We start from the raw sequence: 27,120 nt of genomic DNA on the forward strand, positions 1-27,120 counted from the left end.
TTCCGCTGCGCCCCGCGCAACCGGAAGTGGTCGGACCCTAGGCGGAGGGACCTGGCGGAACGGAAGTCACTCCGTGAGGCAGTGGCGACGGCCGCGGCGAGAGGATGAACAACAAGTTCGACGCGTGAGTGGCGCGTGGCCGCCTCCCGGGGCCCCTTCCCCCAACCGTTCCCCGCGTCCGGCCCCGCCGGGACCGCCGGCACCGCCGGCGGCGCAAACTGCGGCACCGGCCTCCCTTCCTGGTTAGGGCTGCGGGCCGGCCGGGCCTGGGCGGCCGGCGGGGAGGAGGGGGTTGGGGAGGAGGGATGCAGGGGTCTCAGGGACCCCAGGGTCGTACGGACCCAGAGCGAAGTGCGGGGTCCGGGCGGGAGGAGGGGGCCGTGCCGCCTGGAAGGAGATTTTCGGACACCCTGCCGGGCGGGTGCGGGTTGCCAGCGGCGTGGAGGGGCGGAGACCGGAGGTTTGGGTGTTTCCGCAGCCTGCCTGCTCTGCTTCTGAACCCAGCTTTTCTCACACACTCCCTCTGGCCTAGGCAGGTCATCTCTCCTGAGTCTCAGTTTTCTCATTCGCAAGGTGCGGACGGTAACAGAGCCCATGTCGTAGAGTTGCGAAGATGCAATGAGGTAACGTGGCTGCCGCGCTCAGCGCAGTGGCTGCTCAGTTACGGAATTCTCATCTTCCCGAGACTCCTTCCTGCTTCCGTTCTCTTCCCCCTCCTTTTCCCCTCTTCGAACACACTCTCCAAGAACTGCTCAGTTTCTTGCCCAACGGGTATACTTGTTATTGCCTCCTCCTGCAGTTCTGTATGTACCCTATCTGTTGTGTGGTTTCTAGTTCCAGCATCAAACAATTGGGAGGTGCAGAAAGGAAATGCAAAATATTTTTGCATGTTTCCCTGCAGCGATTGTATCTGGAGGTAGATTATGTTTTGGCTTTCTTCTAGTAGTCCAGTAAATCTGTCTTCTTTTCCGAAGACCTAGATTTCCAGTCTCAGACCCACCAGTTACCAGTTATTTGACATTAAGAAAGTTACCCAATCTCTGAGTCTCTGTTACCCAAACCGCATTAGTGGTTAGTGCTCTGCTGCCGCAGTGAGTGTGATAAGCATCAAATCACATTCGGCAATGCTTAAAGGTACTTTAAGATATAAAAAGTACTACATTTAAGATACAAATGTAAAGTGGAATTACTATTAGTTTAGGTTGTGACCCACTGTTGCCGATGGGAAATTGGAGTTTTTCCGGTACCTTGAGTGCTGGTATGCAAATTCCGAGGTCCTGGATTCCAGCACTCCTGGCAGCTCCTCAGGAATGCTTCCTGGTTGCTGAGAGGGCTCTGCTACTTGAAAAAAGTCTTTGGGAGTTTGCTTCTGCAGTCCACTGCATAGCTGAGCTCATCCCTATACTAATTACCACCTTCTCCTCCCCGGCACAGTCATAAGCTCTGCAACTCCTAGCTTCAGCTCTAAGTCCTGCCTCAGTGGAGCTTTCTGCCAACCCTATACCCCTTTCTCCGCCGAATTGAAGAAATCAAAATTTCATTTTAAGAAGGCACTTCATGGGTAATCTGGCCCAGCCCTACCCAGATCATTTGGAGGTTTGCAGTAAGCTAATTTAAGAGTGGCAGTAATGGCTTCCACAGGCATTTTGCTATTTTTCACATATTATTTCTACTAATTCTAACAACCCTGTAAGGGGGTCATGTTACCTCCTTTTACAGATAAGGAAAATGAGACTCTCTGAGATTAAATAACTTGCCCACAACAACAGGAAGGGCCATATGGTGAGATTCAAACCCAGGTTTGTTGTTTAACATTTGTTCAAGCACATCTTGACAAAAATTAACCTGGGTCATTTTTAATTAGTTCTAATTGTTAACTATTCATTATACTGAACATCTGTCTTCTAGCTATGCAGGAAAAAAACAAAGCTGTCTTTCATTCGAAATTAGCAATTGAAGACAGCACTCCAGCCCTTAGTTTTGTTTTTGTTGTCTTTGTTTCTCATGCAAAAAAAGTGCAGTTTTTAGACCACCGCTGCATATTTGGTCTCTGCATTCTTCACCACATGGCTCCTAAGGACATGTTCCAGTTTGCCAGAGTCCTAAAAGTCCAGTGCCTGGAGTTGAGTACTGTAGTCTAATCTGATGGGCTCAGATTAAAGAGGAGCTCTAGTCTCCTTTTGTGTGTGACCTTCTATGGACCTAAACTAATAGCCGCCACCCCCACCCACCCATCAAGTCATTAGCTACCATTGCCATTGATCCTATTCATATGTAAAAGCCTAAGATGCTTTCACTGTACTGCAGTCCCTACGGTGTTGAGCTTGGTTTTCAAATCTAGATGCCATATTTGATTTTGTCCCTATTCTTTTTTTCTTAGCCTTGGCCCATTCTTAATTATTGTCTGAACCACTTATTCGACATTCATCCTAGTCTGCCTTGTATTGCTTTGATTTTAGAAATGCATTCATTAAACGTGTTTGCTTTCTGCCACTGCCTGATGCCGGACGTGTAAAAATGAATTAGACCAAGTTCCTACATGCAGTGAATCGTCTAGTTAGAGTATGAGGACATACCTGGGCAGAAGCTTGGTGAGCTAATTAGGTGCCACTCAGCCTGGACAGCTTCAGATGCTAATTGCCTGCCTAAGTGTATTGAGCACTGATTTTTCTGTCTGGATTGTGTCTTTGCTCACATCCAGCTTCAGGCTGGTAAGAGTAGCCTCCGGAAGACAGGATGCAAATGACTTGCCTTAAGTGTAGGCTCAAAGAGCAGAGTGGTTGCTTAGCTCCACCCTCAAGAAATGACAGCATAAGATGAAGGTCCATTAGGGTTTCCATTTACTATCTTAGAAGGGAGTTGGGAGGTGGAGTCCAGGGATCACAGTAGCATTGTTTCTTCTCTGGCATAATTATTTTTGTTATTTTTCTGTTTCCTAGTGGTTAGCAGCAAAAGCACTAAAAAGAAAGGCATTTATATGCTTCGCTTGGGGCTAGAAAAATGTAAGATGCTGGGGTGACGGTGCCCCTCTTTAACCAAGATTGAATGGAAAGGACCCCAAAGGATATAGTGGGGAGTTGGGAACTGAGAAGAGAGAAACGATGTGAGTCCCTGTGGTATGCCCTAAAGAAGAGAATTAGGAGCTGTCTTTGGCCTAAGCAATTAAAAAGAACTCATGAAATGTTCATAATCAGGAGACAAAAAACTGGCCATGACAGTACAGCTGGGACAAGTACAAACATTTATATGGGGATGTTCAGAAGAGGGAATCCCAACTCATCCTAGAGAGAAATCAGGAAATATTTTCAAAAGAAAGTGGTCCTGGACTTCCCTGGTGGCTCAGCGGTTAAGAATCCACTTGCCAATGCGGGGGACACAGGTTCGAGCCCTGGTCCCGGAAGGTCCCACATGCCACGGAGCAGCTAAGCCCATGCACCACAACTACTGAGCCCACGTGCCACAACTGCTGAAGCCCATGCGCCTAGAGCCCATGCTCCGCAACAAGAGAAGCCACCACAATGAGAAGCCCACGCACCGCAACGAAGAGTAGCCCCCGCTCGCTGCAACTAGAGAAAGCCTGTGTGCAGCAACGAAGACTGAATGCAGCCAAAATATAAATAAATAAATAAATAAATAAATATTTTTTAAAAAGAGAGAAAGTTGTCCTTAGTCTGAATCCTGAAGGACAAGTTAAGTAGGGGAAGAGGAGCTCTCTGAGCAGAGACCAGGTGATGAACAAGTAGGTTGACCACTGGAGGGAAAGGAGTTTGTTGTACCATGCTGAGGTCAAACTGTGTGTCAGGTATTCCATAGGTATTCTTAGACACACAGTGTGCTTGTAAATGTTGTGGGACTTGCATGCTAGACAGGTTCCTCTTGAAAAGGAAACCAGACCAGCTCAAGTTTAATGAAGGGGAAGGGGCATTGTAAGCACCATTAGGTCTCCCAGGAGTCCAGGGAGGGTGAACCAAGTGAAAGAGATGGCAGCATCACAGACAAAACCATTCCCTTTCCACTCTCTGCTCATCTGCTCATTCCCTTTACCCCTACTGACTTTCTGTGCTCTTGCTTGTTGTCTTTATTCCCTCATGGCTTTTCTTGTATGAGACTCATATGACTGCCCTAGTTCCTGAATCCATATGATCTTTCATCTCCTGGATGAAAAGCTGAGGGAGGAATTGGCTCATAATTTTGAGCAAGCCCCTGAGGCATCGCTTATTGCCCAGGCTGGGCCACCCTTTAGTCTGGTGCCCTTCACAGTCATGTCTTGGCCAGGGTGGGGTTGGGGACGGTCATGGCACCATGCACAATCTTGGGAGTATATTCTACAGCTAGGGCTGTGAAGTGGGCACAGCAGGCACCCCAGCACGTGCCTAGCCCATCCATTCTAACATTTGAGCGCTTTTTATGTGGTAGGCACTGGGGATTCATGGGCAAAAAGAAAAACAGTACAAAATACTTTGCAGCATGTTTCTGCATCTATAAGGTAATACAGGCATACCTCTCATTTTACTGCACTTTGCAAATACTGCTTTTTTTTTTTTTTTTTTTACAAATTGAAGGTTTATTGCAACCCTGTGTAATTAGATGATGGTTAGCATTTTTTCGCAATAAAGTATTTTTTAATTAAGATACGTACTTTTTAAAGACATAATGCTATTGCCCTCTTAATAGACTACAGTACAGTGAAAACATAACTTTTATATGCACTGAGAAACCAAATAAGTTGCGTGACTCAGTTTATTGTGATATTTGCTTTATTGCGGTGATGCGGAACCAAACCCACAATATCTCTGAGGTATTCCTGTATCTGAGTTACAGTTTGACCACTTCTAGTACCTTTCCTGAGAATTGCCAGATTCCATTTGACTGGATAGGGGCGGAAAAGTGATTTCAGAAAAGATCTGTAAGTTAATGGTTCAGCTCTAGACTAAACAGCATTCTTACTATCTTTGTGAATTCACCTTCCATTTATCTTTTTGTCTGGATCCAGTGAACTTTAGGTTCACTGAAAGCCTTAGTATTGTGTTTTGGGGGGTGGCAAATTATGCTCAGAGACAGATTTTCTTTGCCAGTAGTTTATTTACCACAGATTCAGTGTGGGAATTACAGTGATTTCATAAGCCAATAGCATGCAGATGTCCCTTATTAAGCTGATAAAGAAATAACATACCATACTCCAAACCAATGATAGGTTAATCACACTATTGTTCCAGGCAAGGGAAAATGAAAGGAATAAAGTCCAAATTTAGTTCAGTTGTACCTTTATATGAATTGATACTGGATGAGATGGCTTTGCCAACCAACAGCTGAAGTCCAGCTGCCAGCTCAAAAATAAAAGTCACTTGTTGCTAGAGCACATTGCTAGGAAACTACAGCACTGGTGTTGATGGGCAGGCTGATCTTTGTGGGGCCGCTATACAGTTTGCCACCACTGCTAAAGGAGTCACCTTGACCACAGCAGGAACGAATGTCCCTTGCCTTCCTGAGACTGCTGTAGGGTTTAACATCACTGCCAACCAGGAGCGAGTGGCTCAAGATCTCCAGAGAGCACGATCAGCGAAGGATAGCTTTGCCCGGACAACGCTTGGATCTTCCTCACACACTCTCAGTATTTATAGTCTAAATGTCCCCTCGCCATAGTTCCTTCTTTGTTTTTATTGATAAGGCCCCGGCGGTGCCACTCAGCAGGTGAGCTGCTAGTGCTTATCAATGACAACAGATGAGGTGACATCCTGACACACTTATTCTTACATCAAAACAACTTTACTTCTAAAAACAACTTTTTTTGGTCTTTGTCATAAGCAGGTGGATTAAAATACCTTCATTTAAGTCATAAATAAGTGGATTTGAAATCATAGCAAACCACTACACAACACTTAGGGTGGTTTCACTGCTCCTGAAAGGGATTTGACTTAAAAGGCAAGAAGACGTTCCTTTCTTTAATTTCTTTTTCTTTTCACTTAACATCAATTGAGCATCTTCTTGTGCTACATGTTAGGGCAGCATCTTGTCCTAGATGCTGAAGACACAAAAATTAATAAGACACTGTTCTAAGGGCCCCCTCTAGTAGGAAAAACAGATGTGGGAGGAGTGGTACCTTAGGCTGAGGGGGTAGTGTTTGCAAATAACACAGATGGGGGAATATAGGTCGCTTGGGGAGGTGGGAGGAGGGAAGGAGGATGCCAGTTGACAGGAGTCAGACTCTAGAGGATCTTACATTTCATTGTACTTTATCCTGCATGGTGGACATCAAAGGGCAAGGGACAGTTGAGAGTTTTAAGCATGGAAGTTAAATGATTAGATTTGCATTTAGAAGGAGCATGCTGGTGGCAATGTAATTGAGATGACAGGGGAAGAAGGCCTAAACTAAAGCAGTAGCAGTGGGGAGGGGTAGGAAAGATGGTTAGAAGAAGTGGCAAGAAAGAAAAGTTTTTTAACTTCATTTGAAATGCCAAAGCAGTTATTTAATCCAGAAATTCTTCTCATTATTGACTATTTTTGGCAAAGAAAACAATCCCTTTCACCATTTACCTCTCGCTTCTTTGTGCAGCCTTTTAGAAAACTAGAATGTGGTGCTTTCTGGAATTCACAAGTTAGCTGATGGGCAGTTTCATTTTTGTTTAATCCTCCTAATTGCCATTCTGCATTCCTTTGCTGTCTCTCATCTCATGTGCACCTCATTGCCTGTATCTTTGAGTGACTTCGGGTTGGTTTCATGGTAGTTCTTTTGACCTGGTGGCTTTGTTAGATAAGCAGGAATCAGCTCAGTCATGGGGTAATGTTGTTTTGCCTTTCCGTTTAGATTGAAAGATGACGACAGTGGGGACCATGATCAGAATGAAGAAAACAGCACACAGAAAGATGGTGAGAAGGAAAAAACGGAACGAGACAAGAGTCAGAGCAGCGGCAAGAGGAAGGTAAGTTTTGTGCTGCATAGATGTGGTTGCCTTTGGACTTGAGACTTGGTTATCTTGGGAAATCTGGAAGATGCAGATGAACTTGATGGCATCCTGTTTTGTAATATCTGATTTTGTTCTCAAAAAAGGTTGTTGAATCACTGGAGTTCATTTTGGGACTTAGAACTTTTCCCTTGCCACATGATCTTGAGATGCTGCCTTGCTTTCCAACATTCTCCTAGCCTGAGGTAGGGGAGATAAACCCTGGAGTTTAATAAGGATGTTAATTGCTTCAGAAGCTGCTGCTCAGTATTTCAAATCCTGCACATCACTTAGAATTTTTGACCGTTTAGTTAGTAATAATCTGAGCTGATTTATCCCACAATATTGAGTACCTTCCAGATGCAGGCATTTTAGGTGCTAAGAGGACACAAAGGTGAATGAGACTGTGGATGAAGGAGTTTACACTTAACAGTACCAGTAATACTAGTAGCTGCCATTTATTGAGTACTTACTATGTGCCAGGCATGGTGCTAAGCACTTTACATCTGTTAATTAATTTGATCCTCTCAGCAGCCCCATGAGGTGGTGGCTGTTATTTTCCCCACTTTGCAGATAAGCAGCTGAGGCACAGACTGGTTAAGCAGCTTGCCCAGTGTCGTTAGCCAGTAAGTGATAGGGTGTCATGGAGGAGGCCGACGTGGCCTGGGAATATGTTGAGATAAGATAGAAACGTAAATATCTGTGATAGGAATTAGAAAGTTATGAAAGCATTAAGAACAGAGAGAATGTTACAGGAACTTAGAGTCAGTTAACCACTAACTTACCGTGTCAGCAGACTCTTGAGCCCACTGCAGGTAATTGAGGATGTATCCTTTTTAAGTGTGGAGGTGGTAAGGGGTGACACTGTAAAATGTTTTCTCAGTCTCAGAGCATGTGAAAAATGCCCAGATTAACACACCTTCTTTAATTCACAGGCTGTTGTCCCTGGGCCAGCGGAGCACCCCCTGCAGTATAACTACACTTTCTGGTATTCCAGGAGAACCCCTGGCCGTCCCACCAGCTCACAGAGCTACGAACAGAATATCAAACAGATTGGCACCTTTGCCTCTGTGAGTACTGGGTGGTTTAATGTAGTGAGCCTTGGTAGTACATTCATGCCTGTGTTTATTTACATCGTTGTGTCTATATACCCTCCTGGTAACATACTTAGGATTCTGGTTTCCTTAGTTGACTGACCTGAGTCTCTGAAGTCAGATTGGCTCGTTCTTAGATTTCTCATTACACGTCCATAGGTAACATACATCAGTATCAATAAGTATGTGAATTGTGGAACTGGTCAGAAGGGGACAATACAGAAACACAGGCTTGTTCAAGTAGATACTTATTGAGTCCTTACTGTGCGCAGTGTCACGGGGGATACAGAATTTTATAGTACATGGTGTCTGTTCTCATGAAGCTTGACAATAAAGTTGAGAATAAAATTAGAGTTTTTGTGTTTAATAATCTCCCATTAGGGTTCTGGATATGTTAGTGATTATGCATAAAGTAGCATCTTTTTTCTGTGTTCAGAAAGAAAAGGAAGTCTATTTTTTGTGGGGACTGTCAGTGCAGAGAGCCCACACTCTGTCTTATCTCCCTCACAGGTAGCTAGAGTTGTGCACCCTGAGAAGCTGTCTGCGACTAAAACCAGTCTTGTTCAGTGAAGATTATTATATATTTTGTAGGTGCAGTACAGTCGATCTCTGGGCCGAATCAAATGCAGGATTTGTTATTTTCTTGAAATTATTGAGGTATTTGTCCTGTTTAAAATGCAGACACTGGAAAAGAAAACTATAATAGAAAATAAATTTTACGATAAATTAGTAAAGAGGAGGACACAATAATAGGCACTTTGTGTGATTTCCTTCGATCGTTATGATAGCCCTATGAGGTCAGTGATGTTATCCGTATTTTCCAAAGAGAAAAATGAGACTTGGTTAAGTATCTGATCTAAAGTCTGAAATCTGTGATAACTTACTTGATTAAGTGGAGGAACCAGTATTGAAACTCAAGTTGGGTAGGCTGTAAAAACCACCTTCCAAATCCTATACTCTTTTACTCTTCCATATACCAAAATGCATGCCAGGAGGCTCCAAGTTTTAAAAATGTTTGTTTACTAGAAGAAGCTATATCTATCTGTTTATTATTAATCAGATATGCATATATAACTGATAATCAGATCATCTGATTACTATGCTGAGTTGATATAATTTCAGCCAAAAGCAAAGATCTTGTTTTAGTTGGCCTGTGCTCTCTTACCACCAGTAAATTTAGGCTTTTTTGAATTCTTAAAAATAGCTTGTGCACTGGTACATATTTGGTTCAAGAAATGTTGAATGAATTCAAGTCACTAATAGGGTTCTAAAATGAATAAAAAACCTTGCCCTTAGGGAAATAAGACATGCCCAGGAATTTCCAATACAGGGAGGCAGTGGGAAGTGCTGTAAGAAAGGCATGGCTAGAGTGCTCTTGGAGTTCAGAGGGAAGGAATTAATTTCAGCTTGGAGAAAGCCTCTTTGGGAGGAGATGGGTTTAAGATTGAATTTAAAGAATTTGAACATGTGATAAGAAGAGGAATTCTTGGCAGAGAGAACAGTAGAATTAAACTTAAAAATATCCATGTAGTCCTAACATTCCTGAATCCACGGAAATTTTGATTGCTTGCTAGACATTACAGGTAAAATGGCAGCCATTATGTTGTGAACAACTGGTTAAGCGCTCAGAGGATCAGAGAAGAAACTGAACTGGGGAGTAAGTTTTCATTCAGGAATTTGTTCAATTATTTTAGCATAATTATAACTATTTCTAGCATTTTTCTTTCCCTCTTAAGAAAGGCATATATGAATTTACCCAGCTTGCTCAAGGAGGGTTTTTGTTTTCTTTTCTTTGGGCATGTATGCTGAGTTGAACAGTTTGTCCTCAGCGTCATCTTGGGTTAATGCTTCTTTATACTCACCAGTGTCATGTAATTCAAGGCATTGGGAAATGCCTCACAATATTAAATTCCTCACAAAGAAATAATTGCATTGTAAAACCAATGATGCCAAAGCAGTATTTCCCATTTGTCCTCAATCCTAGTGTTTGACAACATTTAAAAAGTTCTTGAAGTTAAGGTAACTGAGAAAGCCATGTCTTGAAATGGAAAGAGCATTGGACGTGGGGATCACAAGTGTCATCTGTTCTACTGCTTGACTTTGTGGGCTAGGGCAAGTTCTGAAACCGTTTCCTCAATTATAATATGAAGAAGGTAGTTGAGATGATTTCTGAGGTCTTTTCTGCACTTCATATTCTGGGTCTAAATGTTTATTTTTTGGTTTCAGTTGGGAGTTCCAAAAATGAAAATTGCCTTAAGAGAAGGAAAAAAGATAAAAGTTTAATACTATTTCTCGATCTGCTTACTATTTCATCTCTCTTATGGTTTGGATATAGGATTCTGGCTATAAGATTATATAGGATGGCTTTAAGATTGGTGGAGACCAAACGGTTAATAAAGCAATGCTCAATTGGAGGATTGGGAGTGGTTGGTGTACTTTGTCCCCACCACCCCCTCAAGTCCTGATTCACAGTGAGCCAAGGTTTCTAGTAGGCATACTTCATTTCTTTGCACTGTGTTAGGGTGGGAAAAGATTATTGCTCATTGTATGCATATGACCACTCACTGTCCCAAATCACTGGCTGTAATTAAGCAAGGCAGTGGCTGAGATGAAACACTGCATTGAAGTCCTACAGATGGCATTCATTCCTAATTTCTTTGTAACCTGAGACGTTTCCCATGTTCCTGCTCTCTAGAGGAATGGAAGGCACAGCCATTTCACACAGTCTGAGGTCTGTTTCTCCTCAGTTGCTATCCAGATCTGGGAGTATGACCTGAGTCTCTGTCTGCTTGGTACCCATTTTCAGCTGCGCATTATGGAATCTTGCTTCATGTTTAATTTAGAGCCAGCAGTGTCTTGGCAAATACCAACTGTTTCTTCAGACTGTTCCACATTTTCTCTTTCCTCCTAAAGTGTGCACTTCACTGGCCAGTACTTTGTAGCTATTCTCCATGAATTGCAGAGGAATAGGGAAGTAATCTCTCCTAGCAAATCACTAGTGAGAGAAACAGAAATAGCATGATGAATATAAATAAGCATACATTTTATAGAGAAATATGTCTAATTTTCTAACAGGACTGTGGAGGAGGAGCAAAGAGAAAATTTCTAGCTAAGAAAATGGACTTAAACCCTAAGTGAGAGGCTAAGTCCTGCTTGGTTTTTGGACCGTCCTGGCCTTATCAAGGGCACCATGGTATGGAGTAGTGCATGTGGTTGATTCTGTCACTTAATGCTCAGTAACTAAACAGAAATAAAATGTATTTCATTGTAGCTAATGCTATATTTGATGGTAAACATCTTTGATCAAGAAGTGCAGTTATAAATAAGTCATGGGCGTGTAATGTACAGCACAATGACTAGTTAACGCACACAGTTAATAATACTGTATTTTTTTTTTTAAGTGATTTGGGTCTAAAGAAATACATTCAGGCTGAGGTTATGTGGCATTTAATCTGTCTCAAGACTTAAGTGGTTTTTTTTTTTTTTAATTTTTATTTATTTATTTATTTATCTTTGGCTATGTTGGGTCTTCGTTTCTGTGCGAGGGCTTTCTCTAGTTGCGGCGAGCGGGGGCCACTCTTCATCGCAGTGCGCGGGCCTCTCACTATCGCGGCCTCTCTTGTTGCGGAGCACAAGCTCCAGACACGCAGGCTCAGTAGTTGTGGCTCACGGGCCTAGTTGCTCCGCGGCATGTGGGATCTTCCCAGACCAGGGCTCGAACCCGTGTCCCCTGCATTGGCAGGCAGACTCCCAACCCCTGCGCCACCAGGGAAGCCCTTAAGTGGTTTTTATTGTGTAAAAACAGGGTCCTCTTACACCGTGTGATGATTATCCTGTGACTTCTGCAGGGGAGTATGTATTGACATTGACCAACTAAGGCTCCTAGCTGAGGCTGGTATTTCTCACCTAAAGAGTTTATTCTTGTATCAACAATATTACATTATTCTTTTATCAAAATATACAGTATGCTTTCCTCTAACATGCCTTCCTTCCCACACAGTCCCCCGAATGAAAACCTAACCTCCAGAAAGTAGAGCCTCTAGCAGAGTGTCTTCCGTGTTTATGCTCTTCTCTTAAGTAAATCTCACATTCATTCAAAGAAGCATAAGAAACATCTTTTCACTCTGCTATCTTCTCTCTGCAGGTGGAGCAGTTCTGGAGGTTTTACAGCCACATGGTACGTCCCGGGGACCTGACAGGCCACAGTGACTTCCATCTCTTCAAAGAAGGAATTAAACCCATGTGGGAGGTGAGAACTGAAAGCCTCAGACTGCTTTTCTGAGCAAGTTTTTTGTTTTGGGGGTTTTTTGTTTGTTTGGTTTGGTTTGTTTTTTTTTAAAAGCCATGTCAAAATTAAAAGTATTTTATAGTCTTCTCGGGACTTCCGTGGCAGTCCAGTGGTTAAGACTGTGCGCTTCCGCTGCAGAGGGTGCAGGTTCGATCCCTGGTCGGGCAGCGAAGATCCTGCATGCCTTGTGGTGCTGCCAAAAGATAAAAAAAAATTTTTTTTAATTCTAAAAAAGTATTTTAAAGTCTTCTCTGAAAGCTGCGTCACTATTTGGTCCTTTGGAAATGGGACCTCTAGGAAAAGGCGCTGATTCCATTGTTTGTCTGTGTGGATGGTTTTCAAAGATTGTTTTATCACGAAAATGGTATTATAACAACATTAGAGGATTTTTTAAAATTACTCTTCCCATAGAACTGGTTTTGTGTGTGTGTAATATATTACCATAGGGTACTTATGATTAAAGTGAGTAAAAATAAGCTTACGAGCAGCAACTAGAGACCCAGAGCTGAGCTCTATGATCTCTTTGCTGTAACCCATCTTCTCTATTCTGATGCCAGAGTGTTTTTCTAGAAGACAAACGGGATCACACACACATACCCCAGTTAAAAATCTTATGCAGCTCTCCATCACACACATGATCTTGCACCTAATTACCTTTCAGGACTTGTCACCCATCATCTCTAAATCCTCCCTTCACTGTAGCTAGACCTTCCTCTTTGCATCTCTGTCTCACAATCAGAGTTTGCACACTGCCATGTTCTTCCCAATGCCTGCAGAGCCCTTCACCTGCTTTACCTGGCTAACTCCTGTGTCCCTCAAGACCCGGCTTAAATGTTTTCCTCTTCTTGGGTGTTTCTGTCTGTTCTTTTTGAACTTCCTATGCATATCTCTGTTACAGCAGTACTTGTCAGACTGTACTGCTGTAATTAATTTTCTTGTCTATCTTCTTCACTAGACTGGATCTAGGTAGAGACTGTGGCTTCATGTCTGTATTTGGGACATGGTGACTCTTGATAAACTTCTGGCGAATGAAGTAAGGAGTGATCTGTGTTTGAAATCTGACATCATTTCATTTTGATGTAGTTCTGAAAAAAGAGGAGGAGGATGATGATTATTACCATTTTGGCTATGCCGTGGCTTGCAGGATCTTAGTTCCCCGACCAGGGATCGAACCTGGGGCCCCGGCAGTGAAAGTGCCAAGCCCTAACCACTGCACCGCCAGGGAATTCCCAAGAGAGGATTATTTTTAAAGGGTCCGTTTGGCTATTTTTTCCTATAGAGTTGAATAATTGGGAAGCAACAAGACTTCTTAGTGATCAAGGGATCATTGGCCCTAAAGCAAAAGCAAAAGAGCTGTGAAACCATATTTTAACTTTAAATGCTTTCTCTCTTTTCACAGGATGATGCAAATAAAAATGGTGGCAAGTGGATTATTCGGCTGCGGAAGGGCTTGGCATCCCGTTGCTGGGAGAATCTCATCCTGGCCATGTTGGGGGAACAGTTCATGGTTGGGGAGGAGATCTGTGGGGCTGTGGTCTCTGTCCGGTTTCAGGTAAGCCACCCTACGGGCAGGTCTGCTTTCGCATGTTGCCTTTACTCTTCTCACTGCCTCCGATTTGCTTTGATGATTCTTTCTGTCGTTCCTCCTGTAGGAGGACATTATTTCAATATGGAATAAGACTGCCAGCGACCAAGCCACCACAGCCCGCATCCGGGATACGCTTCGGCGAGTGCTTAACCTACCTCCCAACACCATTATGGAATACAAAACCCACACCGACAGCATCAAGTATGTGTTGTGGGGGCTTGCGGGGGGCGTGTCCCTAAGTTTAGCAAAAGTAGGTCCTTAGTTGGGCCCAGAGGAATGTGGTCGTACGGAGACTGACTTCAGGAGAAGGGACAGACCAGTCTTCCCCTAGTGCTTCTGGCCACTTGTGGCCGTTCTTTGCTGGCGAGGTTCCCTGTCCACCTGCACTGTGGGGTGCTCTGTATGAGAGCGCCCTTCTGCAGAATCCCAGTTGCACTGCCTGGGCTGGCTTTATTTACACAGGCTGTCTTGTCTTTCATGCACTAACCACTGTCGTAAAATGAAAGACAAAGTGCTCTTCTTTTTCTTGCTGTTTTTTAAGATAATTTCACTGAACAGTAAGGCCCTCCTCCCTGTCTGCCCCTCACTCCACTTTTGCATGTCTTTTTAACCTGTTAGCTTCAGTCTGTTTTCTTTGTCCTGGGAAATTGACTTCGTATCAGGAGTGATGACTCCATTTCCTTGTGTGTAGAGCTGAACTCGTAGAGGAAGCAGAGTAGCGTGTCTGTGGGAGTAGAATCTAAGGGGAGCATGGATGCCAAAGGGGAAATTAGCTTTGCAGTCTACCTAAGACTCGAGGAAGTGGAGCTGGACGTCCACAAATGAGAATCACTGGCTAGGGTTGCTCCTTCAGTGATTGAATGTCATAAATAAATTCAGGTTATTATGAAAACGTTGTGGGGAGTGGCTGTTAGATTTTTCTCACAACTGGAGGGAGAGCGAGCCAACTAGGAGTCAGGACTTGGAGGTTTAGTTCTCTCCTTTGACTCTAATATCAATGTGTGCCTTTGAAAAGTTTCTCTGCCACTCTGCTTCAGTTTCCCCATCGGTAAAATGGGGGATAATAACGCTTTACCTGACAGGGTTGTTTTGAGGCTGATTTAATCTTTGTAATTGAAGGTCCTCAGATGGAGAATGCGCTTACAGGGCCAAGTATTATTGCTCTCATTGTCATCATTAGTAATAGTATCACCATCCTGCTTATTAAAAACATTACTAGTAATGAGCCCAGCCATGGTGTTTAGCAGGCAGACCATTTGGGAATCTTTTTCCCCTGAATTTACAGATCATACTGTGGGTGGAACTGGCTTAAATGAGCTAAGCGCCAGTTTTTAATTGGGAATGCTGCCATAGGAGGTGGTCTGTATCACATGGCTGGGCGTGGCGCATTGTAGCCACCAACAGTTATTAGCTAGCCATGACCCTGATTGCTTGCCTCGGCAGTCCCCGGTCAGCGTTGTTTTTCTCTAGGCAGATTTTTCCTGTTCTTTGTTCTGTAATACAAGTAGTTTCTGCCCTCCAGCCAGACTCAGTCTAGGCTGGAGAGACCCACACCTACCTTTTCTAGGACTCTTACATTCAAGGTTCCCAAATGCTCCCCACCCCCATCCCCCGCAAAAGCAACCTTTTCGCCTGGATAGGAAAGGGAAAGAGGTATTTTTCAACTCTCCCCTCTCCACTGTTCTCCCTCTCTAATACCCTGAAGCAGTTCTTCCTGACTTTTGTAGAAACACGTACAAGTCCTTAGAGTCTAGGAGAGCCTTTGGGCTTATTGCCTTAGTCTGCTGCTTGCTGCTTTATCCAGAGGTCTGCCTAGTACTCCAGCCCTGCAGCTACAGGGACCAGAAAACCCTCCTTGATACCTAGATGCTACTTTTCCCTCGCGTCTCCCTCTCTTTCTCTCCCAATGTGCCAACATTTTGCACTTCCACTAGAATGCCAGGCAGGCTGGGCCCCCAAAGGCTCCTTTTTCAAAACCTCTGGAAGCCGCGGTTGAATGTGCCATGACCCTCTCCCTCTCTGGATGGCACCATCATTGAAGCTGGCATCATCGGAGTCTCTTGTTCTGTTGGCGTGCTACCTGGAAGACCCTTCTGTCCCGGACAAGAGGAATCGGAAGAGCATTTTATGTTTTAAGAACAGGCTGACGCGCAGCAGCTACGACAACAGCTGAGATCACTTAATAAATGGTGCTAAACTAGCTTGTCTCATGCTCTTGCTCTTTATGGTGCATCAGAGAAGCGGCCTTTCAGACTGACTGTCACCGTATTAAGGAATGGCACAGACTTCTCCGTGGAGGGCCATCCGGGGAGTGCAGCCTCATTTCCATAAGCCCACTGTGTAACGTCACATGGTATTTTGTTCCAGCTCTGCTGAGGTCCGACATGATGAGGTGACATCTAGCTCTCAAAATGAGACCCCATTTTTTTGGTATTTGAATTTTAGTTTCCATCTAGTCATGCTGATGACCAGAACAGAGTGATTTCTGATTTAGAGTTCAGCTTGAAAGTCCATAAGGTTGGAAAGGGGGATCCTTGGCCTTTGCTTTGCTGACTTTGTTTGTCTTACTTCAAAGAAATCTCTTGCTTGGAGGTAAAGCCCTGCTTCCGTCTGTGTGCGGCTGTACGTATAGAGCTTCCTTGCTTTGTGTTAATGGGGTTTTCTCACTGTGCCAAAGCCGCCCAAGCCACAAGCTCTTATGCCAGCCTTCTCCCTTCTGCTCTCCCCTTAGAGCCAGATCATCTTCCTCTTCGAGCTCGCCCTGCTTGCACGGTCTCAAGGTTCCAGCCCTTCCCTTCCTCCCAGTCCCCAGGGTTGTTGTGCATCAGGACCCGGGGTGGGGAGATGTCTTTGTCCTGCTTGAGTGTGCTCCTTAGGGCGTCTGACCATACATAGCACGTACCAGCCCCTCATGTGCTTTGTGGCTTGGTGTGTATGTGCTACAGCTTGGCCTTCAGGCCCCTAACCTGCATGTAGAATTTCAGCAAGCCTTACGTTACTTTAGGCTTTCTTAGGAGCTACCACCAAAACCAAAAATGAAACACTTTTGCCCGCACTAGGCCAGGTTGCCTGATTGTGCATGTGAAGGTGGCTGTGGGCATAACGTGGAGTTTGCCAGAGTGGCTGTGCTCTTCCATTATGGCAGCAGCACCCTGAGCTCTACCATCCTCACTGACCGTCGGGCTCCATGTGGCCTGGGATCCCACAGAACACACACTGGGACTAAAGCGCCCTGGGCTCAGCATCCTGGAGGTGTTCGTTTGTTGCTTTTTTTTCTATTACGTACCCCAAATTGGTTGAAGGACCTAGAAGATGGAGATTTGTTGATGTATGGAAATGCCTATTCTCTCTGTTTTCAGTGTTTGTCAAAGAATTACCTTCTATGGCCCTTTCCCTCTTGCCTTCCACTATAATGTTACATGTATTGACCTTAATTTCAGCTAATGTAACTGGTCCAGGGGATGAGCTTGATGTCACCTTCCAAAGAAGAGTTGATCAGAAAGCACCAAACTGACCTTGAGACCCCTGTGATCCTTGCCACATCTGAACAGAAACCGGAACTGTTCTGCTTTGTTCTACTCCTTGTGGCTCTCCCACAGGGGTGGCTCTGTTTGAGCCAAGGAACAGCAGCTGCTTGGGCTTGAGAATTCAAGGGAAATGAGGAAGAAAGAGCCAGCAGTTCTCTCCCACCTACTCTGGAGATTAGGGCTCCTGGAAATGGTGAGGGGAATTTTTTTAGAGGTGGCTTAGATTTCTCAGTCAAGCGTACTTCCACCTTGCTCTGTTTCAGTCCAGTATCCAGTGTCCTTCTTCAGCTCTCTGGTTTTCCCAGGCTTCCCCTGATCACGCTGCTTGCGGCCTTTCCCTGCTGCGCTCCTGAGAGGCTGACGCTGCTGTGCACAGGGCGTGACAGGCTGCTTTGCTGCAGAGGAGGTGCTGCCTGCTGCCTCGTCCCCTTGCTTACTGCCAACAGTTAGCCCCTTCAGGGCGCGCGGGTCCTGCCTCGTCCCCTTGCTTACTGCCAACAGTTAGCCCCTTCAGGGCGCGCGGGTCCTGCCTCGTCCCCTTGCTTACTGCCAACAGTTAGCCCCTTAAGGGCGCGCGGGTCCTGCCTCATACCCTTGCTTACTGCCAACAGTTAGCCCCTTAAGGGCACGCGGGTCCCACTGAGAAACGTGAAACTGGTTCAATTGAGTGTTAGCTCAGGGGTATGGCTCTTTCTAATGAGGCCAATCGTAGCTGAGATTTTAGAGATTTGGGTCCTTGCAGGCATCAAGTGATTCACTGTATCTGCCATTTTGAGGACAATCTCATAACAGAGCCAGACTTGCAACCCAGAATCATGAGACCACCAGGATAAGACTTGGGGCCCAGAGCCATATAGAGCAGCAGTGCCTTTTGTGAGGAAATTCCTCTTTGGAGTAGTCTCTTGAGTCCCTTCGTGCCTCTGGCCTGGAATGGGAGAGGGAAGACAGGGCCAGCTGCACTCAGTGGGCCACAGTGTTGGGAAGACTGACCAGGCCCCTCTGCAGAGAGAGCTGAGGGTAGGTGACTTCTCTTTATTCATTTATTCTAGAGGAGAAATGGGTCGAATCACGGGGACTTCACCACATCTAGATATCACTGTATTTAAACATTGAACTTCGTAGGCAAGAACCAACCATCCCTTCTCTTGCCATGGCTAAATCATAGCCAGGTGGCACTGGGTCATACCAGCATAATTGCTGGGCTTTGCATTTGGAAATGTTTCCCCATGCTGATGTTCAAGGTAAAGCCCAGACTAGCAGGAGGCCAAGTTCGTCCGTGAGTATGAGGGCCAGCTGAGTGCAAGGCTGTGAACTGAGGTTTGGGCCAGAGTAGGGGCAAGTACAGAGTTACACAGAAATGAGATCTCTGCTCTCAGAATTTGCTTTCTGGTAAGTGAGCTGGTAAAAAGTGGTCTTTAAAGGACTCATTGTTATCCTGTCATTTGAATCTGTTTAGAATGCCCTGTAGGCTCTATTAATCTCACGGTAATTTAAAAATATATATATTTTTTAAGAAACTCAATTTACATGACAGTATTAACATTTAACTTGTTCTTTCTTTACCTTTAAAAGAAACAAGTTTTAATATTACTAATATGCCTGGGATGCCAGATGGAAAATAGCTAGAACATTCGCACCTAGTTTTAGGCGTTTGATTTGCCTCTTAGTCAAGCATTGACCTGTGAGAACCAGCGATTGTACCAGTGACTCTGATCAGCTATTTTATCTCCACTGAATCCATATGAGGAAACTTCTTTGCCCACATTCTTCATGTTGAAGTTTTTACATACGAAGAAAATACTGCTGAAGAAAATGGGAGGGCAGTTTAATACTAAACTGGATTAGAGGGGAACTCTGACATCCATATTTCTGAAGGTTCTTGACACAGAGAACTTTGGTTTGGACGAGTGTAGGGCTTTCTGGAAACAAAAGGATAAATGAGGTGAAGCTTCAACACAGCCATGTAATTTCTTGTTGACACCTAAATTGCTTAAATAGAATTTAAGTCTCACCTTTAGAACAAGAGAGGGGTTTCCTGGGTCGTTGCCCAAGCGTCAGATTTTGCTTTCTCCTTACCTTCATTTGGAGTGAAGAGTGAAATGACCTTCTGACATCACTCGTGGACTCTCAAAGTTCATCACGTTACCATCTCTCCAGAAGGAGCTGTGAAGCAGATGTCTTTCTGTGGAAACTGAGTTTGTGAATTGATAAAGACTGGCATGCTTATTGGGTGCTCTTCCATTTTCCTTCAGTTAACATGTATCAGTATTTTGGCAATACTCTCTCTGAAGAAAGCATTAACTTCAGATCAGTCTCTTATTCCGAGAGATACATCATTAACTTATAAATGCTGCTGTTTACAAGAGGGAAATACTAATGAAACTGATGTGAATATTGCCTGGAAGAATGAATTTGTTGTGCCAGGTCTCTGTATTTAATCCCTTCCTATTTAAAAAAAGAAAAGCTATCTGTAGGAGACCTACTGATAAAATATATTTTAGTGGTCATAATATTAAACCTGTAGTGAGCTAATAATTTAGCACATTAAACCCTATATGTTGTCACCATGGGTATATCACCCCTTTAAACCAAGAATGGAATAATTGACAGTAAGGAATTTTAGATTTAAAGGCACCAAATTACCCATTTTATATATAATTCCCAGGGAAGTTACCTGACACTTTGTCCCTAAGTGGCTGAAAAATGGTTAAGGCAAAAAGGAAGGACATAAGCTCCTCTCAGAAAACTTGAGGTACGTTAGGGCTTCCGGATACACAGGGGATCTAGCTTTCTCCCGGTTTTTGGCCAGCAGTCACCAAGGCCCTGGTCTTTGTGGAGCATCATTCCAAGAGACTCTACCCTCAGTCGCATTTCTTATCCCTTCCTAACTCCGATTTCTAAATTAAGTTAATAAGCATTTAAGGTTGTGTTGCGCATTGGCCCTTGGAAATTTTGAGCTGCTGTGACATATACAACTTAAATTTTAAGATAATAGTTACTTGGGTATTATCAGAAACAGATGGAACCTGATAAGAATTTGGGTCTGAGTTTAGAAGGGTCAGAAGGTTGGAAATATGAAAGCAGATAAAGTGGTGTAATTTCCTCATTGCGTCTTTGGACATTGTAATGCTGTTGGGTACCTGCCTTTACCGTCAGGGTGAGGCCTGATGAAGAAAGATAGTTTCTGCCCCCTGTCCTCACGTCCCCAAGGCGGAAAGCACTGCTGCCCTTCGCCTCAGGGAGCTGGAGGTGTCTCCCATGGTGGGTGAGCTTAGCTCTGACCTCACTGGTCTCCCCTGTAGACTTGTGGAAGGAGTGGCTAGAAGGACGTGCAAATCCTCTAGGGAGTAGTGAGGGCCGGACTTAGCCAGTAGCATGAGCCAGGAGAAGTGCCAGCTGCCCCTGAAAGGTGCCGGCCACCCTGCTAAGCTGAGAGGAAGGTCTAGGAGGGGAACCTCACTGCTGTGCTTCCAGGTATCGGTGGGCTCCACTTGACCTTGAGGGTACCTGAAATGGGGTGTGGGTTTATCTTGTCTGCTCTCTCTCTGTTAAGAAGCCTTTGGTCTGAATGTACTACTGTGTTTTTGTCTCTGGTTTGCCAGGGCCTGGGAGGAGTTTCACGGCCTGGTGAGCAGCAGCGGCCGCTGATGGGGCGCCCCCCCCCGTCTCTCACACTCAGGGTAGGGCCTCGTCTACCTTCCCTGTAACCTGGGACGCGCCTCTCCGCCACAGGCCCCTCTTCCCAGCGGGGTGCCCTCTCCCCACCTGCCCCCGGGCTTGCCTCTGCCAGCGCGGAGCCTGCCCCAGCCGCTCCTCATTGACTGACGCCGCGGTCTCAGGGGAAACCACTGAGTCCACAGCCACCGGCTTATGCTCCCTGGGTCACGTGTCTCCTGGTGAACCCCTGGGCAGGTCGATGAGCCTCTCTACACCTCTGTTTTCTGATTTGGAAAATGAGGTTCCACGGGCTAACATGTCTCTGGTGTCTTTGGATGCCAACATTCCATGATTATAAATGGACCAGAGATCCATTTTCTTTGGCCCGGACGTGGCCACTTTTAAGCCGTCTGACAGTGTCCTGTGACTAATAGGACAGTTCCACAGGCCACAGTATGGGTTAGGTGAGAGGTATGTCTCGTTTGCTGGTGGTGTTTGTCAGTTGTCAGGAAACAAGCGATGGAACTTCTGAGTTTCAGCGGTTAAAGTGAACTGAGGGTAGATGTCAGGGCTGCGTAGGAGGCACGGTTCCAGGTTGTATTGTGGCTAGACCACCACGTGTTTGCTGGCAGAGAGAGGCCCTGGGATAGCGAAGGTTGGGTCAACTGAAGCATTCACTTTAAGAATATTTGTATTTCAGTTAAGGGAGTTCCAAGTCCATGTCTGTCTCTTTAGCAGAAGGAGTTGAATTGGGTGAATTTATTCTGGATGAGAGGAATGGATAAGAGGACAGTATCTGCATGTGCCCGACCCGAGAGCACATTCCTCGACAGTAACCATCCCCGCCCCAAACCCACCCCTAAGAAATGGAGACTTTCTAAGGTGGAAAAGAGCATGTCAGCTGTAGCAGCTGCTTCAGAACTCCCCTCTCCCGGGGAGGAAGGGAGGCCTCTTCAAGGAAAGGAGACCGGCATTCCTCAGCTGGGCTAAAGAGATGGCATGACACTGTGAGGGACAGAAGCGGGTGGCCAGGGGTCTGAGTAATAAACAGTCCCAGAATTCCTATACACTCATGCCACTCATACCTGTTTTTTCAGTAGTTTAATTCCTTTATTATAAATTCAGCTTTCAGATGATAACATTAGATTTTCAAAATTGCAATTTAAAGAGTTTCTCTGTAAAGTATAGTCAATATAGAATTCTGAGATGGATGAAAAACATGTATCAGCTCTAATACTGATACATTGATTTGTAGGCTGGAAAGCAGCAGATATGCAAAATAAATCAGTTAAATTTCCAGAGGCCTGGTGCTATAATGGATTTGTTTTAATAGCATTACTATATTTAATCCTAAGATTCCTTTTTTTTTCTTTTCTTTTTTTTTTTTTGCTTTTGATATCCCTAAAATTGGAATGCTTACAGTGAATGTGATAGGAAAGGTTTTTGTCAGTTTAATTGGCAGCGTTTACCTCTTAATGGTGGTACCTTTAAAATTCAACAGCATCTTAGGTTCCATAAAAAAAAAGCTTTAAAATGAAATTGGAATAGACAGAATGGAAGAAGACTTAAAATTATTCCCTCTCCCCTTAGCTAACCCTAAATTCCCCAGGAAAAAGATCTTTGAATTGCTTTGAAAAGTCATAGAGTTGCATAAGTTGCATAATTGCCGTTTTGTAGTCTCTTTGTTCTTTTTGTTGCCCCACCCCCATATCTTTTTTATAGGGCAGATTGAAGGGAGCATTCACGGGTTAGGTGTTCTCCTTGAAGCACAGACTTGGGAGAATGAGAGGAGTATTAGAGTCTAAACAAAAAAAACCCAGCTCACTTCATTGTCCTAACAGACTTGAGAAGGACTTCATATTTCACCTTTATTTTTTTTTTTTTTTTTTTTTTTTTTTTTATAAATTTATTTATTTATTTATTTATTTATTTATTTATTTTTGGCTGTGTTGGGTCTTCGTTTCTGTGAGAGGGCTTTCTCTTGTTGTGGCGAGCGGGGGCCACTCTTCATTGCGGTGCGCGGGCCTCTCACCGTCGCGGCCTCTCTTGTTGCGGAGCACAAGCTCCAGACGCGCAGGCTCAGTAGTTGTGGCTCACGGGCCTAGCCGCTCCGCGGCATGTGGGATCTTCCCAGACCAGGGCTCGAACCCGTGTCCCCTGCACTAGCAGGCAGACTCTCAACCACTGCGCCACCAGGGAAGCCCCATATTTCACCTTTATTGATTTAACCTTGTAAGTGGTAAAAGGGGTGTTCCAAGAAGATGCGCATACCCAGCTTGTGGTGGTTTGAGCTGCCATTTTAGAGGCCCCAAACTTCAGCCTTCTTGTCCTCCCTCCCTCTTCTCCCTTCCAAGTAGATCATTATCTATGAAGAAATAAAAGACTGCTATTTAAATCATTCTTGAACCACAAATACTTTTCCTCAATTTGTCTGATGTTTTGTGACATTACATGTGGCTGCTAATATTTTAGGACTATGTCATTTGACCTCTATTACCATTACAAATAAACATTGCCCTTTTAACCATGGCTTCAGTAGAAGTCCCGGTTAGCTGCTGGTTTGGGGCGGTTGGGGGGTGGGGTAGATTCTGAGTCCCTGCATGTCTAGGCTGCCATGCACAGAAGCAGTGGTCTCTCTTGATGGCGAATGAAGTTGGTGTGGTCACTCGGTAGAGATGAGAGATTGAAGTTTGCCCTAGTGAACCTAGGGGGTTTGCAATTTTATTCACTTTGCAGGGAGGGAGAGAGGAGGAAGTCAGAGCCGGCCTGGGCCGGACAGCTGAACAGCCAGGGAACGATTCCCTGAAGGCCGTGGTGTAAAAATGTTATCATTTCCTTCTAAACCGTCTGTTATGTCATTGAAAACCACTGAAAAACCAAAACCCAAAAACCTTCCCAATAGTCTGCACATTGCTAGGTGCCTGGAGGGTCTAGCTTTCCGGAGCTCTGTCTAGATTGTCTAAATTTTAGTTTGCTTTTAAAAGAAGAGAAGCCCGTCTTTTAAAAAGAAAAATTGCTTGTGGCCTCTGCCACTCCCTGTCTGCCTTCTCCCTTTCTCCTGATCTCTCTGTGCCCTGCAGCCTGGGGTGAGGGACATACCCGAGGATTAGTTCCCAGCTGGTTTGAGGTGAACATGTTCCTCAGACTAAATTTGGCACCAAGCTCTTCTCAACCCACTTTTTTTTTTTTTTTTAAGAAAGGCTGGACCTGAGCCGCCAGCTGCCACCCGCCTGCTTCAGCCTGTCATTGTCAGGAGCCTGTTGCCCACCCTCATTGCTCTTTGTTTTTCTCTATATCAGACTCTGGAAAAACTCGGCTGGATTCTTCTGGCTCTGTTACTCTGTCCCTCCCCATTTCCATTTTACAAATAACCCTTAGAATGATTCTGACTTCTTAGAGATTTCTGACTATGAAGAGATTTGTGGCAACAGAATTAGAATAAATATTACGTATCTTAGTGGGAAGGTGTTATAGAGCCCTTCAGCTTACCTGCCACCGGGAGGGTTTGTTCTGGCCCAGCCCCAGCACAGTGCAGGAGTTCTCCAGAACGTAGGTGGCCTGCGTATGGTGATGATTAATCCTAAAGATTCTCTTCTTTACATCACTAAACAGCAGAAAGGGCTGAGTCCAGATATTTGCCTGCCATCTCTCTTACTCCAGATAAGACAGATAATTCTCCCACAGTCAGAAGATTCTCTGACTCTACCTTCCCGCACCCCTGGCTTTCTAGTCTCCCTGCTGATTGACTTTTGTGATCCAGTTGATCTGTGGGGGCAGAGGTGGCATCAAAGGGGAAGAAGGAAGCAGCAAACCCTTCTTCCTAACCACTTCTTTGTTATTAGAGGTGTGCTCCGTTGTGCAGGCTCTGTCACAGCACAGCGTCCCTAAGGGGGGACTCAAATAGCACACCTCAGTTACGCCTGCTTTTCTCTGTCTTATGATCAGATGCATTCTTATTCTTTGCTAGCTTCTTGCGGCCCCTCAGTGGGGTCTGCCCTTTTGAAAGGCCCTTTAAAAAGATGATTACCCCACTAAGTTCTCTTTGTGTTCAGTCTTCAGCTCCTTAGATGGAAGTCACTGAAATTCTCAATAGCATTGATCACTGAGCTGCATGGTCACGCATGTCAGTTACAAAAAAAAAAAAAAAATACCAGTGGGCTTTTGAGATAACATCAGTTTCTTCCCAGCCAGAGTTCACCCACGCCAGCTCCATCCAGTTTCCCTCTCAGTGTACTTGTCTGCAGTTATTCTCTGTGTAGTGAGGGCTCTGAGTTACTGTCAGCCTGCCACCATCATGGAGGAGAATCTGTTAGCCAACAGCAGGAGAAAACTGCTGTTTGGCTGGGCTGAGCATATTCCTTCGTCAGTATTAATTCACTCTGGACCAATTGCCAGATACCCAACCAATTGCAGCAATTTTAAGACAGGTCAGTTAAAACCAAAGCTTCTAGAATGTTCCATTAAAATTAAATGGAAGAAATCATTCCAAAATCAGGTTAATGAGAATTTCTGTCTCAAAATTTCAGACAAATTGAAGTCTGAAGCACTGGGCCAGAGCAGTAGATGCAGTGACCTTTAAAGCCCCTTCCAACCCTGAGATTTGAGGATTAAAATGGCGATGCGAACTGCTACGGTGTTGTTGGATTTCTAGGCTGGAACAGGAGAGGTTACTAGTGGGCGGCCAAACCTGTCTGCATCCAATAGAAGGCAACTAAGAAGACATCACAAGATCTGTTACTCACACACACACATGCACGCGTGTGTGCACGTGCTAAGTTTCTAAAGTAAAGTGTACTCAGGTTTCACCTCTTGGAATATCCTTTCATAAGCAGCTATAAGTTTTGAACCAAGGGATTTTTGGTTGGTTGGTTGATTTTTTTGAATATGTAATACAATCTATGGTTCAATTTTTAAAAAAAAATGCGTGTGCGTGTGTAAAAGAGAAAGAGGTTTCCGTCCCACTCTTTCTCCACCAGCTTCCACGGTGTCCCTTCCCCTGCCACCACACCGCCCCAGGTAACAGCGTTTTATTATGTATGACTTCCTTGAGGCAGATATGGGCCTTATTATTTCCTCCACCCTCACTTACACAGGAGGTAGCATATCATGTCCACACACTGTTCTGCACCTTAATGTTATCAGCTTCTCTTGGCGATCTTTCTATATTAGTAGAGAGTTTCTTTTCCTTTCATTTTTTTTAAGCTGCACAGTATCCCATTAATATTTAGTCCCCTATTAATTAATTTTTAGTCCCTTGTTCACACGTGTTTGGGTTGTTTCTGACCTTTTGTAATTGCAACCAGTTGAGTCCAAGTGTTTGAAGGGACTTGGGAGGCAGGTTGCTGTGTTGGCATCAGATGAGCAAGGAAGGAAGGTCCTGGGGTGTCAGGAGGGCCCGAGAGCTGCTGAGGCCAGGTTTCCGTGTGTGTGTGTGTGTGTGTGTGTGTGTGTGTGTGTGTGTGTGTTGCCTTGAGACGACCTGTGTATTGAATGCTCTCTTTTCTCCCATTTTTTTCTTTCAGGGACAATTCAAGCTTTCGAAATACAAAAATCACATTGTGAAAGTACACAAGCTGGCAATAATCCTTTTCTGTGTGTGTGTGTTTGTCCGAAGCGGACGGGAGGCCTCCGGCTGGCCCTTCCACCTGCTCACGGAGGGGCCGTCCCCGAGCCTTGTGCTCCCCTTTTGCACTCATTCCTGGAGGACGGATTCCGCTAGACACCCTCCAGCATCGCTGACTTTATAAAGCGGAAAAAATGGAAAACGTGACTTTGTAATAGACAAACTTTTTTTTTAATGGGGTTCTGTTGGGGGAGTTCAGCCTTTCCTTTTTCTGTGTGCTGTCCAGATGCCTCCCGGGCACCCTGTCGTGCTCTCCTCTGCTGTACGAAGGGCGTCGTGACCACGTGTACAAGCCAGAGCTGTCGACTGAGCGTGATCAGTATTATGAATGTCTGTGCATCCAGGAAAAGCTTTTTGTTGGAGAGTCCCGGAATAGCTATAAATGCTGTCTTCTAGATCTGC

General features: G+C 44.8%; 1 protein-coding gene across 3 annotated transcripts; it reads left to right on the plus strand.

Moving 5' to 3' along the window:
- EIF4E2 (eukaryotic translation initiation factor 4E family member 2) lies at positions 1 to 27,120 on the plus strand. 3 transcript variants are annotated; one of them, XM_036857911.1, is made up of 8 exons: positions 1 to 124; positions 6,806 to 6,920; positions 7,877 to 8,011; positions 12,180 to 12,284; positions 13,723 to 13,875; positions 13,976 to 14,112; positions 21,041 to 21,118; positions 26,618 to 27,120. In XM_036857911.1, the coding sequence occupies exons 1-7, from the start codon at positions 105 to 107 to the stop codon at positions 21,084 to 21,086; spliced, it is 711 nt and encodes a 236-aa protein (XP_036713806.1). In that variant the 5' UTR covers positions 1 to 104; the 3' UTR covers positions 21,087 to 21,118; positions 26,618 to 27,120. The 3 variants fall into 3 exon arrangements, with proteins under 3 accessions (XP_036713806.1, XP_036713807.1, XP_036713808.1); XM_036857912.1 differs by lacking the exon at positions 21,041 to 21,118 and having other exon boundaries at positions 26,618 to 27,115; XM_036857913.1 differs by lacking the exons at positions 21,041 to 21,118; positions 26,618 to 27,120 and adding an exon at positions 15,846 to 16,123 and having other exon boundaries at positions 80 to 124.

This window comes from Balaenoptera musculus, chromosome 7 (assembly GCF_009873245.2).
Source record: "Balaenoptera musculus isolate JJ_BM4_2016_0621 chromosome 7, mBalMus1.pri.v3, whole genome shotgun sequence".
NCBI lineage: Eukaryota > Metazoa > Chordata > Mammalia > Artiodactyla > Balaenopteridae > Balaenoptera > Balaenoptera musculus.